The sequence below is a fragment of the Eimeria tenella genome, genomic scaffold (assembly GCF_000499545.2).
Source record: "Eimeria tenella Houghton genomic scaffold, Eth_scaff118, whole genome shotgun sequence".
Taxonomy (NCBI): Eukaryota; Apicomplexa; class Conoidasida; order Eucoccidiorida; family Eimeriidae; genus Eimeria; species Eimeria tenella.
In genome coordinates, this window is record NW_013541483.1 from 25604 (window position 1) to 38934 (window position 13331).

At 42.4% G+C, this 13331-nt stretch overlaps 2 protein-coding genes across 2 annotated transcripts; both read right to left on the bottom strand.

Annotated features, from left to right (window-relative positions):
- Positions 1-1388: 1388 nt before the first annotated feature.
- ETH_00016420 (uncharacterized protein) lies at positions 1389-9695 on the bottom strand (the record flags this gene model as incomplete). Its single annotated transcript, XM_013373021.1, has 11 exons — positions 1389-1507; positions 2677-2846; positions 3526-3619; positions 3974-4363; positions 4652-4687; positions 6029-6160; positions 6698-6913; positions 7223-7615; positions 8268-8420; positions 8832-8969; positions 9446-9695. 11 exons carry the CDS (start codon positions 9693-9695, stop codon positions 1389-1391), a joined length of 2091 nt encoding a protein of 696 aa, XP_013228475.1.
- Positions 9696-10277: 582 nt separating this feature from the next.
- On the bottom strand, positions 10278-13092 carry ETH_00016425 (uncharacterized protein; the record flags this gene model as incomplete). Its single annotated transcript, XM_013373022.1, has 2 exons — positions 10278-10697; positions 10840-13092. 2 exons carry the CDS (start codon positions 13090-13092, stop codon positions 10278-10280), a joined length of 2673 nt encoding a protein of 890 aa, XP_013228476.1.
- Between the last annotated feature and the right edge of the window lie 239 nt (positions 13093-13331).

A 13331-nucleotide genomic window follows, 5' to 3' on the forward strand; every position in this document is an offset into this window, starting at 1 on the left:
TTTTTATCCATACATATATATATATAATATATATTGTATACATATATATATAATATTATATATATGAATATATATATAATATTGTACATGTATATATAATGCATCATTTTATATATATTGTATATATATATATATTATCGTACTTGTGTATATATATTGTATATATATGTATTATTATATTTGTGTATATACATATATGTATATAAGTGTATAGGTGTATATATGTATATATATATATGTATGTATATTTAGCAGCAGCAGATGAAGCAGCAAATGGCGATTAGTGAAAACCCAAAAGTTGCCAATTTGGAAAGAAATGCCATTAACAAAAGTGCAAACTGAAGGGGCTGCGAGCGCGCCGCAGTGTACGTACACCCCAAAGGGGGGTCCTGGCGCTCGATGCATTCAATTTTGCAAAACAGAAACGGAATGTAAAGTTGTTGAGTTTGGGAAAGAAAAAAACATTCCTCTAGAGTAGTCCCATTTTGAAGAGCTTTCCTTTTCATATTTTCTTTTTAATTTGAGGCGTTTTCCCCTCCAGCTCTTTTTCGCCTTTTCTTCTACTAGTTTGTCCGGCCCCGAGTGGGCAAAGCCAGGTTTGGAATGCATGCATGCATGCATGCATGCATGCATGCGTGCGTGCATGCATGCGTTAATGGGGCTTTATATAATATATTTAGATGCATTTGTACTATATTATATTATATATAGGCGTTTTATATTTGTAGTTTTGTATAATGGCTGCACTTGTAGAATTGGTGACAGTTTGCGTGAGATGTCTGTACACCCCGTTGACTTGCGGCCGAAGGCTCACTTAGGAGAAGAGCTGAATAAGAAATAAAAGTAACTAAAAGCATTTTTAAAATAAAAGTAATTAAAAGTACTTGAAAAATAAAAGTAATTGGAAGCTTTAAGAAATAAAAGTGATTGAAAGTTTCCGAAAATAAAAGTTTGAATAAAACCGGAGAGGCCCCGCCGGAGGAGGCGAGCAGTTGTTGTGAGTTGCATGCAGAAGAACCATTCTTTTGTTATAATTTGAATTTAAATATTTAAAATTAATATTTTATTATTATTTTCACAAATCAAATAAAGTTTGCAACGAACAGCTGCGCAGTTTCTGTGCGCAGCACTGCTTGCATGCGCCGCTGCCGGTTCAGTTCAAACTGGAGAAAAGAAGCAACAAACAAACATTTGCCATCTATAAAATAAATGCCAATAAATAACAAACAAATAAATGAATGAATTAAATAATAAAACTGGAAAAGCAGCGGCGAACAGTTGCATCAAATGCGAAAAGTGCAGCTTTTGCACTTTCTGCAAACGAGAAAAAGTCGGAAAGCCTTTTCGAATCTGCATTTTGTTCTTCTGCAGACACAACAGCAACTTTGCTACTTTTCATTTCCTTGAAGACGCAGCTGCCCGAGAATGGAAGACCCAATGTCTTCCGTTGCCGACGGCGCTGCAGCAGCAGCAGCAGCAACAGCAGCAGCAGCTGCTGCTGAAGACGCTGCAGCACAAAAAGCAGCGCAGCAAACGCCAGAATGAAACGCCAACACACAGCAGCAAATCAAATAAGTGAAGCAGCAAAGTCCCAAACAACAACGCAGCAGCAGCAGCAGCTGCTGCTGCTGCTGCTGCTGCTGCTGCAGGCAGCAGCAAGAGCTGCAGCATGAGCCTCCTCGTCACAACCGTTGAAAACTATTTATTTATTTATTTCATTCAATTGATTTTCAATTAATTAAAATTACTTTTAATTGCTTTAATTGAAAAACCTGGAAAGCTTGCATTAATTCCCCACCTTTTTACCGTTTAATCAGTTTTAAATGAAAAAAGTCTTATTTGTTTTTTTGCATTAAAATCCCCAATTCTCTCCCCAAATAACTCATTTTTTGCCATTTAATCCAAATTAAGTGATTAAAAAGCACTTTAATTTGTTTTAATTGAAAAATCAGGGAAAGCTTCTCCAAATTTCTCAATTCTTCGCCATTGAACTAACTTTAAGTGGATTAGAGTTCCAATTTGCCACTTTTTCTCGAAAAGTTCCCGATTTTCCTCTCAAATTCTCCAACATTGTGCAATTTAAATGACATTAAATGAATAAGAGACACAATTAACAGTTTTATTTGAAAAGTCATGGAAAATTTCCTTAAATTCCCCCACTTTTCGGCACATTTAGTTGATTTCAAGTGAATTAAAGGCTCTATTTGTCTTTTTTTCTCGAAAAATCTCCAATCTTTCCCCAACATTTGCAATTTAATTAACATTAAATGCAAAAAAGATACTTTGAATCATTTTATTTGAGAAATCATGGAAAGTTTCCTCAAATTCCCCAGCATTTCGCCATTTAACCAATTTCAAGTGAATCAAAGGCTCTCTTTGCCGTTTTTTTCTCCAAAAATCCCGAATTTCCCCTCAAATTCCCTGACAATTTACAAATTAATCGACATTAAACGAACGAAATCCACAATGAACACTTTCAAATTTGAAAATCGGAGAAACTTGCACGAAAATCCCGGCGCTTTGGCACTTGATCGATTTCAAGTGAAATAAAGGCTCTATTTGTCGTTTTTTCCCCCGAAACTCCCAACCCCCCTCCGAATTCCCCATTTTGCGAATTAATCGGCGCTAAGTGGCGAAGGAAACTGCCCGCGGTGGAGCTGAAGGCGGGAAGCTCACTGGTTGGCGGGGGCTGGGGCCGGAAGCTGTAGCGAAGGTCCAGCAAAAATCGACTGCCGTCCACTCCGTGCAAATTCAAACTTTCAATTAACTCCAAAACGTCCAACACCAAAAGCGAAACGGAGCCGCGGCGGCCGCGCCGCCGAAACGCGCGGCCCCGCACCTTTCGCCTGCAGAGCCCCAAACCCCAAACCCTAAACCCTAAACCCTAGACCCTGAACGCCGAGTTCTAAGTAGTAAATGATAAACCCTGAAGTCTAGAAGCTAGACGCGAAGGCTTAGACACTGTGGCCCGTTGAACTCGGAGTCCTGGAGCACCTGAGTGGCCCGTGAGCTAGACTTGTTCATGTTTTATTCCTTTTTTGAAAAGGAGTTTTTCATTTAGTTCTTCATCTACTTATTGGACAAAACGACGGCAAAAACTTATTTCCTAGTTGAGTGAAACCATAAACTTCTTAAAATTTGACATCAAATTAATGCAATTAGCCGTTTATTTGTTTTCACCTTCTCATTCTGCACGACAGTCTCTTTTGCACAAGTAGACATCTACATAAAACCAACAAAGATGCACCAAAAACACTTTGTCGGGGGTGAAATTAAACAGAAAAAAAAGCCAAATTATAAATTTAAAAAAGAATCGACTTTAATTATTCATTTGTTCGTTTTCTTTTGCACTTGCATTTAAGTCCATCTGTATGCGGCGCATGCGTCCACAGAACGGCACCAGTGCGATTATGAACCCTTACTTGTGTATGCTTTTCTATTTATTTAAAACCCTTTCATTATTTACTTCTTATTATTTATCTGTTCAGTTTTAAAGGCTTTTAAAAGCCAAGTAGGGCCACTCACGCCGCCGCATCCAGAGCCTCCGTGAGGCGCCCAGAAAGCCCAGTTGAAAAGCGCAAAAGGGCGGGAGAGTGGGTGTCGGAGCACATAGAACTCCCTGGGAAGCAAAATAAATTAAAAATAAATTAAAATAAATTAAAACGAATCAAAATAAATAAAATACATCAAATAAAATGAAAATTGGAAAAGGAAACATGTCAGCCAGCCCGACGCGCCGCCAGAAAGTCCTCAGGCAAAGGCAGGCAAGTTCAGAAACAAAGTCCATTTGAACAAAGTCTATTTGGCTTTATTTGTCGGAATAAAAACATTAAATTTAAATCAAAAGAACAAAAAGAGGAAAATCAAAAGAAGTGCAGCAAGTAAATAGCGTAAAAGGAACAATTAAACAAAAAAAAAGACAAAATGAGGGTTTCTCGCTTTTTGCATTTTCAAGTTTCTGCAGATTTCTTACTTGGAAAGTGCTGTCCATACTTGAGATAATCGATGATTCTGCTTTTCAGCTGTTTGACGTTTTCCGTGACAGTGTGAAAAGCGCGGTTAAGCATTGGAAACAATTCAGATTCATCTACTGGCGGCTCTTGCTGCTGCTGCTGCTGCTGCTGCTGCTGCTGCTGTTCCTCAGCCTCGCGGCGCGCAGCTGCCATTTCGTCCTCGTAGGAAGACTTCTTCCGCACAAACTGCAGCAAACGGTGCACCACGTCTGAGCTGCTGCTTTGCTGCTGCTGCTGCTGCTGCTGCTGCGCCTCGTGCAGCCCCTGGGCGATTGCGGCCAGCGACTGGCCCAGCAGCACCTCCAGCGTGGCCTCGCTTTCGCCCTCGGGAGAGTAATAGAAGAATTTTACTGCAGCAAATGCACAATTGATGCATTTAAACAACGTTTTGTATAATAAACATGTACAATTCAATAATATAAACACAAAAAAGAGAAAAACGAAGGAAAACGACCAAAAAAGGGCAGAAACAGACACCAGTACAAGCACTGGAAACGAACTTGCTGCTGAAGTGGAAACAGCCCTGCAGTTTAGGCCCTCAATTCACACTTTTCGGATTATTTAGACTTTCATTAAAAAGTATTTTCTTTATTTAACCCAGTTTGATTGTTTAATTGATAGGAAATTGAATTACTCACCAACAGCTGTGGCCAAAGGGTCTATAGCTGGCAAATCTGCAAAGGGAATGCACCAGAACTTGCGAGTCCAGTTCGAATGAGAAGAAATGCAAATTTATGCAAATTCGTAAAATCATAAAACAAGTATTTGCACGAATTAAATATTAAAAGCTGTCCATGGAAAGTTTGCTTTGTGCTGCAGCCTCAAGCTGCTGCCAATACAGATTTGAAGACTGACAAACTTGGGCATATTCCACAAGTGAGGAGTATATATATATACATATATATATATGTACATATATTTGCATATATATACATATATATATATATATATAGAGAGAGAGAGAGAAGTGCAAACGATTCACTCAAAAGAAATTGGACTGAAAACTGTTATGGCCAGGATTGTCAACATTGGGGAGGCAGCAAAACAGGCCCGCAAGGACTGCTGCGCTGCTGCTTATTTTAGTTCGATTCACTTTTTTGGGATTTATTAATTTTCTGTTTTTTTTTACTTATCGCAAAAAAATGAATCTCCGCATTGTACTCTGGCGAGTGCTCTGGTTCAGGCCCAACTGAAAACAGAAAAACGAGAGAGCGGGAAGCCGCGGAAGTGGAAAACAAACACTTTAGCCTGCCCCTGATAGTCCTTTCGTTTTGTAATTAAAACAATTGTAAAATTACGAAAAAAAGAATAAAAGCTGAAATGTTTTGGGGAAAGAAATAGCGGAAAAATGCAGAAAATAGCTGCATGCGGACAGTTTCTCTCGCAAAGCAAGGAACCTGTTGCATGACACAACAAGGCATTAATGAAAAGTTTTCTTCCCAATTTAAACTATTTTTGAGGAAAAAAAGAAGTATAATTAATAGTAAACTCTACAGTTGATGGCTCTACCTGGAATGGTTGCCTCAATATGCTGCATAATGGCGGATGCGAATATTCTGGCGAAAAGTTTCGTCAAGAATGATTCTTCTTGTTTATCTGTAACTTCCGAAATTGAATTTTGAATTAATTCCGAGAAATATCTCACGGCGCAGTGTTTGCAGTCTGAGAAAACGAGAAAAATTGAAAAAGAAATAAATCCAATATCCTTTGCTGGCCTCCTGAGACAGGTTTAGAGCGCCTTTACTCCGACCCCAGACCCTAAACCCTAAACCCTAGACCCTAAATTGTGGTTTGTTTCATTTCCTATTTTCCATATTATCCTTTTTTCCAATTTTTGCTATTCACAGTCCACTCGTTGTGCTGCGGCTGTTGCTGCGGCTGGATACTGTAAGCAATAGCGCCATCTTCAGCTTGCGAAACAAATTTAATCTTTTATTAACATTATTATCCGCCTAATGATTATACTTAGTATAATTATATTCATTTTTTGAATTTATTTCTCGGTTTTGCCTCACAAGCTTTGGTTTCTTCGAACTCCATGTAGAGCTGCTGCACCAGGGCAGGCACTTGGGAGTTGAAGCCTGTGGAAACCCCAAAGTGTTTCCTGAGCCTTGCCTCGATCATCGCCTTAAATATGGCTTGTTGTTCTGTCAGAAAAGAAATAAAAAGAGTTTAAGTTAATTCAAGAGATGCAGTGAAGCTTTTTTGCGTTTGTCACTTCGAAAAACACTCAAAATCGATATTAAAAAAAGATATGCTTGCCGGCACTTTTCGCAGTCTCAAGGCAAATACATGAGTAAAAAGCATAAAATAATTGGCCGATGAATTTAAAATATAAAAAAGACGAAAGAAGAGGGGAAAATAAATGCCATGAACAAAGAATACAATTTATTTCCATCTTCTTTCCCCTTGATTCTGGCACCAAATGCAGTAAGTTGCATGCAATAAGTTGAATGTACAAAATAACTCAAAAACCTAGACAAAGAAGTCCAAAAAAGTACAAATTCAGGTCAAATAAGCGCAATGATCACAGCAAACAAAATAAGCCCGACAGAAAAGCTCGCACTTGAATTAAAGAGTTAAAGTAATTAAATTGAATTGAAGATGTCCGAATTAGATGTCAAATACTTGTTTATTTATTTATTTATTTATTTGTGTATTTGTTTATTTATATTTGTGTTTACCGTAAGCCATTGCGACATTTTGCAGCAGCCGAAACGTGCGAAATGTTTTCACGTGAATTGGCTGCGCAGCTGTGGCGAGGTCTCTGGCAGCATCGACAATATGAGAATATTTATCTCCCAATTCCTCCACTGAGTGTTTAATTGCAGCTTCATGTTGATCTTGAGGAAGATTGGAAACCAAAATCTGGTCAATGGCGATGTCGATCGCCTCGGAAACTGAACACAAAAAATAGGACCCGCATAGCAAGAAACAAGCAAATTGAAATGCTTAACTTGTGTGATTTTAATTTTTTATTAAATAAATGCCAATTTATTTCATATACACACAAAAGAAACGGAAAAAAAGCAGAATTTAGGCGCAGAGATAAGCTCAGCATGGCAGCAGCAAGCATATCCATTTGTTCTATGAAGTGAGAGCTGAATGCAAGTTTAAATTAAATCAAAAAGAATGAACTGTTTAAAATATCTGTGCATGAGTAGAAGAGCAGCAATTAAGGTGGAAGAGCAGCAATTAAAGCGCTTCACCTTCGGTCTCGTAGGGAGCGCACTGGTCTTTGGTGATTTCGAAAACGCTTTCTCTGATGAACCTCCTGACCACTGGTTCTGCCTGCGACTTCAAAAAAGATGCTGCTGCTATTTTGCTGCAGTTGTCTTGCCCAAATCGGATAATTGCAGCATCTCTTTGGGGCAGAATTGCAATAACCGGGCGGATCGGCTCGCAGGTGTCCTGCGTGATGATCTGCCCCAGTTGAGCGTGTAAAGACACATTTCTTTGCTCCGAAGGAGTCAAAGAAAAAGTAAATACTTTTTGCAAAGACTCGTAAAGGTGGTAAAGGCTCAGAGACGAGCGAAAAGGCAACAAGTTCACGTGAATGGAGGAAGTGTCCACCACGCTGCCTCCGCCAGCAGGAACCTCCACTGTGCAGAAAACACAAATCAATAAAACCAAATCAGCAAATTAGCAAAAGCAAAAAGAAACAAAAAGGCGAAAAATCTATAAACAGGCCTTTTAATTCGATATTGTCATCACCAGACAGCGGTGAAATCTTTCATCAAAGCTAAATAAGAGAAGGGTGTGCATGCATGTTTTTGCGGGTATATCTTTTTGAATTAGCAATAAAAATATAAATGTTTATATCTGTACACTGCCACAGGTATTTGTCCATTAATTTATATGTAGATATGCTGGCTCTTCTTTACATCTGCAACAGAACACATTTGCAGGCATTCGATTGCCCTCTTGGCAGCTTGCATGCGTGGATTTAGGCAAATGCTTTCAAATACTTCATTCGAAATATATATTTTCGAGGTAAATGAATGCATAAACAAATATGAATGCGAACATGCGTGCAAATCAGTGTATGCAAGGTTGTATGTGTTGCATGGTCGTGTAAATAGTCCTGAGTGCCTCTATCCATTATATGCACCAAACATACATATATATATATATATATATATATTTATATTACATACATATATACATATATAGATACATGCATGTGTGTATATAGATTCAAAAGTGCATGCATATGCATGTATCTGCATGCATGTCCACGCTCAGAGGCCTCACGTGCGATCTCCTTGCCGAGCACATCAACGACAATGTCATAAACAATCATCGCGAGTCGCCCGGCGTTGTCGGGCACAAGAAAAGAAACATATTTGCCCATCATGGCCTGGCGGACTTCGAAGATGAGGCGGCTGGGGTTCGAGGCCAGCGTTGCTGTTCAAACAAAGAAGAAAGCGCAAACAGAAAATCAACGGGAGCTGATCGGATGCTACAAATCGCTTTTAAAACGACAAATAAGCATTAAAAGTAATTAATTAACTGAAATTAATTAATAGGCCTTCTGCATTCTCTAGCAGACTATGCAATTGTTCTCAAAATTTCAAGCCATAAAGCACAAGCCATGAACACCGACGCATTCCTTCTCCCCGATGTGTCTTAAATACATTCGAGACCTGCAACCCTAAGCCCTAAACCCTAAACCCTAAGCCCTAAACCCCGAGGAAATGAGTTGGGAACTTTGCATGCAACTCTGAAGCTTGAAACTTGCGATTTAGCTTCAAGACCAGCTGCTTAATCTCTGAGGCTGAGTCCAAGCTCGTGGCCCATTTGCAGCAACTGGCTTACGCGAATAAGTGAGAGTGTGGGTAATCTTTTTTGAAAAGGAGCGGCTCATTCCTTTTGCTTTTCTTCTTGTCATTCCAGTTTTGCTGAGGAAGCTGTACGCGCTGATGTAGATGCGGCGGCGGAGCTCCCTGTGAGAGGCTGCAGCAAATGCAACAAAAGAAAACTTGGATAAGACAAGACGAAATAAAACCTTCAGAAAATGCAACAATAAAAGGAGAAATAGCACAAGATAACCCGAAAAGAAAGACAGAGGTGAAGATTAGCAGAAGTTGCGTTCAAGCTGCACAGCAAAGGAGAAAAGGCACGAAAAAGGCATTACTCTGAAGTCTTCAGCAGTTCCCGCATATATAAATAGATACACAAACAAAGATATACATATTTATAGGCAAGAACATAATAAATTATAAAGAGTAGATTGCCTCTACAAATATGCACACAAATGTTCATGTGCATGCAAATATGAGGTTAAACAAGCGCATTTTGTGTATCTGCCAATGTAGTTGCAATGCATGCATTTTGCGAATTTGAACATATTTTATAGATGCAGACATAGACAAACAAATATTAAATGTGAATAAATATAAATACCAATGAAAAAAGTGCAAAAAACGGACCTAATAAGACACAATGTTGCACATGGTTGAGCAGCGCGTCTCTTGCAGCTGTCGCAGTTTCCTCGATATTCCATTCCTTCAAGTCTTTGAAAACGCCTTCAAATTTCTTTCTTTCTTCTTTATTCATTTTATTCAGCAAAGTGTTGAGACGCACAATGCGGTCGTGAAACGCATAAGCCTGCAGAGGGTTCATTCCCCGCAGCTTCTCTGCATCCAAGTCGTAGGCTTTGTACTGCTCCAAGTAGGACATGTGCTGCAGCAGCAAAAAGAAATGCAAAATAAAGTGCAATTAAATGAAAAATAAATAAATAAATCGTCTATCGGAAGGGATCTTCAGGAAAAAGAAGCAAATGAGAACAAGAGGTGACGCAACAACTCCACAGAAGCAAAGGAAAAGCCCTTCCCGATTTAATTTAATTTAATGGCTTAGAGGTTAAGGTTTAAACCGAGGATTTAAAAAGAGGTAATTTTGAATTGCTGCAAAACCTACGAAAATCATTTCCTGCAGTTCGTGCCCTGGAACTTGGAATGCTGCTTCCTCTCTGAAAGATTATTTAGAACGGAAACACGCAGACAAATGCCCCAACTTTGAGTTTTAAATGGTTCACATTGCTAATAAATGGTAAACAATTTTGTAAAAGGATGAAATGCGATTGAGATCGGCGTTTCTCGTTGCTGCAATTTGCCCTGCTAATGCGAAAAGTTACACAGTACATGTCCGCTGGCAAATTAGCGTGGGCAGCAGCTAGCGAGATCGAAAGAAAGATTAATTTGAAGAAAGAGTGATTTAAAGAAAGATTAGTTCAAAGAAAGATTAATTTGCGTTGCCTTGTTACCCCATTTGCGCTTGCACGGCTGCAGTGCCCAGCAAGAAGTTCGTTAGAGCCTTTTTGTTGGACTGAAACTCTTCGAGCGCCTGCACTCTTGTCTTATCTTCGAGCATTCCTTGGTAGGCAAAGTAAAGGCCATAAACGGGTTTGGTGATTGCGTTTAAAAGCATGGCGAGAAAGAGAGTAGAGTCCAGTGCAGACACGGAAAAGTGAATCGTGCCCCGGACCAAGGCGGAAATCTTGTCTGCATTCTGAACTAAAAAGGAAGCAGAGCCCCTGAAAGTGTCGAAAATGGCAAAGTAAAACTTTCCTTCGCCTCCAAACCAACGAATAAAGGTTTCTGCCTTTTCAAACCAAGCTGCCACAACCCCGAACAGTTTCAGCATGCGGAAATGCCGGATGATCTTCCTGAGGCCAACCTCCTGCGGGCCCGAAAAGGCAAAAAACGGAAGGAGAGGCAACTAAATTGCAAACTGAGTACTTATTGAGTAAAACTAAGCACAAGTATGCGTTTAAATGGCAAAGAATCGCGTTAAATGAGCCAAAATGCGCTCTTTGTCTTACCATTGCCCACTGCCAGGCTCTGCCGAAGCGCGCGAGCACTTTGTGAAGTCCAACATTAAGAGCTTCTGCAGTGAGTCTGACGCTGGTCTTTGCCAGTTTCCACGCTCTTCTTTTTCCTTTTGCTTTTTCGGCCTTGGCTTTCTTGAATTGGGCCTTCGCCTTCTCGAAACTGATCTGCGCTTTGTTCTCCTTGATGCGTTTCAACATAATCTGACGCACGTTTTCCGAAGTTGTCGGAGCTCGTTGACCTCCGGAGGTTTGGCTTTCTTCCGTTGCCAGGGAAGCGGAGCTTCCCACAGCTTTCGCTTCTTCTGCTGCTGCTGCTGTTGCGCTCCGCGCTGCTGCTTCGGGCTCTGCAGCTTTTCGCTGCGCGGCGCTTTGCTGCTGTTTTCCCTCTGCATCAGAGGAAGCTGCCGTCTGAGCCTCTGAAGACGGCTCTGTTGGTCTTTTGGTTTCTTCTTTCTGTGGTTTGCTTTCTGTCTTCGCCGCAGAAGAGGTCACTTCCTCTTCCAGCTCCCGCTGCTTCAAGTCTTCGCCTCCCAGGGCCTCTTCCGCAGTCAACTCCCCCCACCTGAGGCCAAAAAGCTCCATGTCTTTTTCTTCGGAGTTCTCGCCCAAAGACTGCTGCGTCACTTCCTTCATGTGCATCTGCATGGCGCTGTTGAAGACGAAGGAAAGCAGATTCACAATAGTCGAAATCATCGCGAGCAAGCTCAGCGGGTTGGGCGCAGCCACGAAGGAAACAATGGAAACGGAAACAAATGCAATATTCGTGATGAAAAGGATCAAAGGAAGAAAGCGGATCACAGTTGTCAAGATGCGTTTCAGAATGGTGCACATTCGCGCCCAGGCCTTGCTGGCCATCTTCTTGATCCACTGCACTGCTTTGCTGCTGGACTTTTTTTTCCCTTTGGAAACAAAAAGTTTATTCAACTTCAGCTTCACAATGCGGCCTGCAGCTCGAAGTTTCCGGAAAGCCGAGCCCAGCCGCGCCATGACAGAAGAGAAGAACAGCGAGCCCGGCGACGGCTGCTGCACCACCCGCACCAGCACTCTGCTGCACATTTTGCTGCTGAGCCCTTCAGCAGCAGCAGTGGGGCCCACGAAGTGCCGCTGCTTCTTGAAATAGGACTTTCCAGAGTCGTGCAGCGCCAGCTTCTCCTGCAGGTCAAGTGCAAACGACTTGAACACATCTTTGGACTTCTTCCGGGACCGAGGCGGAAGCTGCCACTTAAAATCCGCAGGAAGATCTACAGGAGCAGGCGGCGCGCTCTCTGCTGCTGCAGCTATGGCAGCTTTTGCTGCAGCAGCCTCTGATGCGGAAGCTGCAGCAGTGTCTTCTGAGGGAGCTGCAGCGGCCTCTGCTGTAGGAGCAGCAGCCGCCTCGGATGTGGAAGCTGCTGCAGTCTTTGCTGTAGGAGCTGCAGCAGACTCTGCTGTAGGAGCTGCAGCAGCATCTGCTGCAGCAGTATCTGCTGCAGGAGCTGCTGCAGCAGCATCTGCTGGAGGAGCTGCTGCAGCAGTGTCTGCTGCAGGAGCTGCTGCAGGAGCATCTGCTGCAGGAGCACCTCCTGCAGGAGCTGGTGGAGCAGCAGCTTCGGGTGATGGAGCAGCACCTTCCGGAACGGGTGGAGCCGTCTCTGCTGCAGCAGATTTTGTTGCAGCTGTTGCGTCATTTGCAACAGCACGAGTTGGGGGAGAGGCTGCATCGGCTGCTCCAGCAGAGGCTGCAGCATTAGCAGCAGGGCCTTCTGCAGCAGGCGCTGCAGAGTTGTCTGCAGCCTTGGGCTTCTCTGCTGCTGCTGTCTGCTGGCCGTTGGCTGGCGGCTCTCCCGCAGCAGCAGCAGCAGCAGCAGCAGAGCTAGCGGGCTCGTTTTCTCCCTTTAATTGGAGAAAAATGTCTTTTTTGTTTTCCACATCTTCGGTGCTGAAATCTTGCAGCTTCAGATGCTGCTGCCGCAGGGCTCCCGCTGCAGCACGGCGCCTGGGGGGGCCCCGAGCCCCCTTTGCCGGGAAAGCTGCACCTAAAGAGCGCCTATTGTCCCAATTATCTCCTTTTTCATTTTGTATAATTGTGTAGAGTCTCGTATTTTCTTTTGAGGCTTCTCTGAGGGGCGCAGCAGCAGCAAAGTGCGCGCGCCGTTCAGCAGCAACGCCAGCTGGGAGGCGCAGGTCTGCTGATTTCCGGGAAAGGCCACACGCCGAAGCAACAAAAAGGTAGATTCCACAAAGTCCAAGAAGAACGCGTTTCATTTTCGAAAATGAGATCCGCGAAAACGCCCCATGGAGGCACTCGAGCCCGCGGTGGGAGCTAGGCGACAGCGAAACTCTGTGCAGAACATGGGCCGACAACGGGTAAAACAAACCCAGTGGGAGGAATAAAACGCGAAATTCGCTATTAAATCCTCTCCTCTTTGATTTTAATTAGAAGATCAAGCTTAAAAGCAGCGGCGAATGCGCAAAAGAGTCCCGAAAATGCGCAAGGTGGCCGA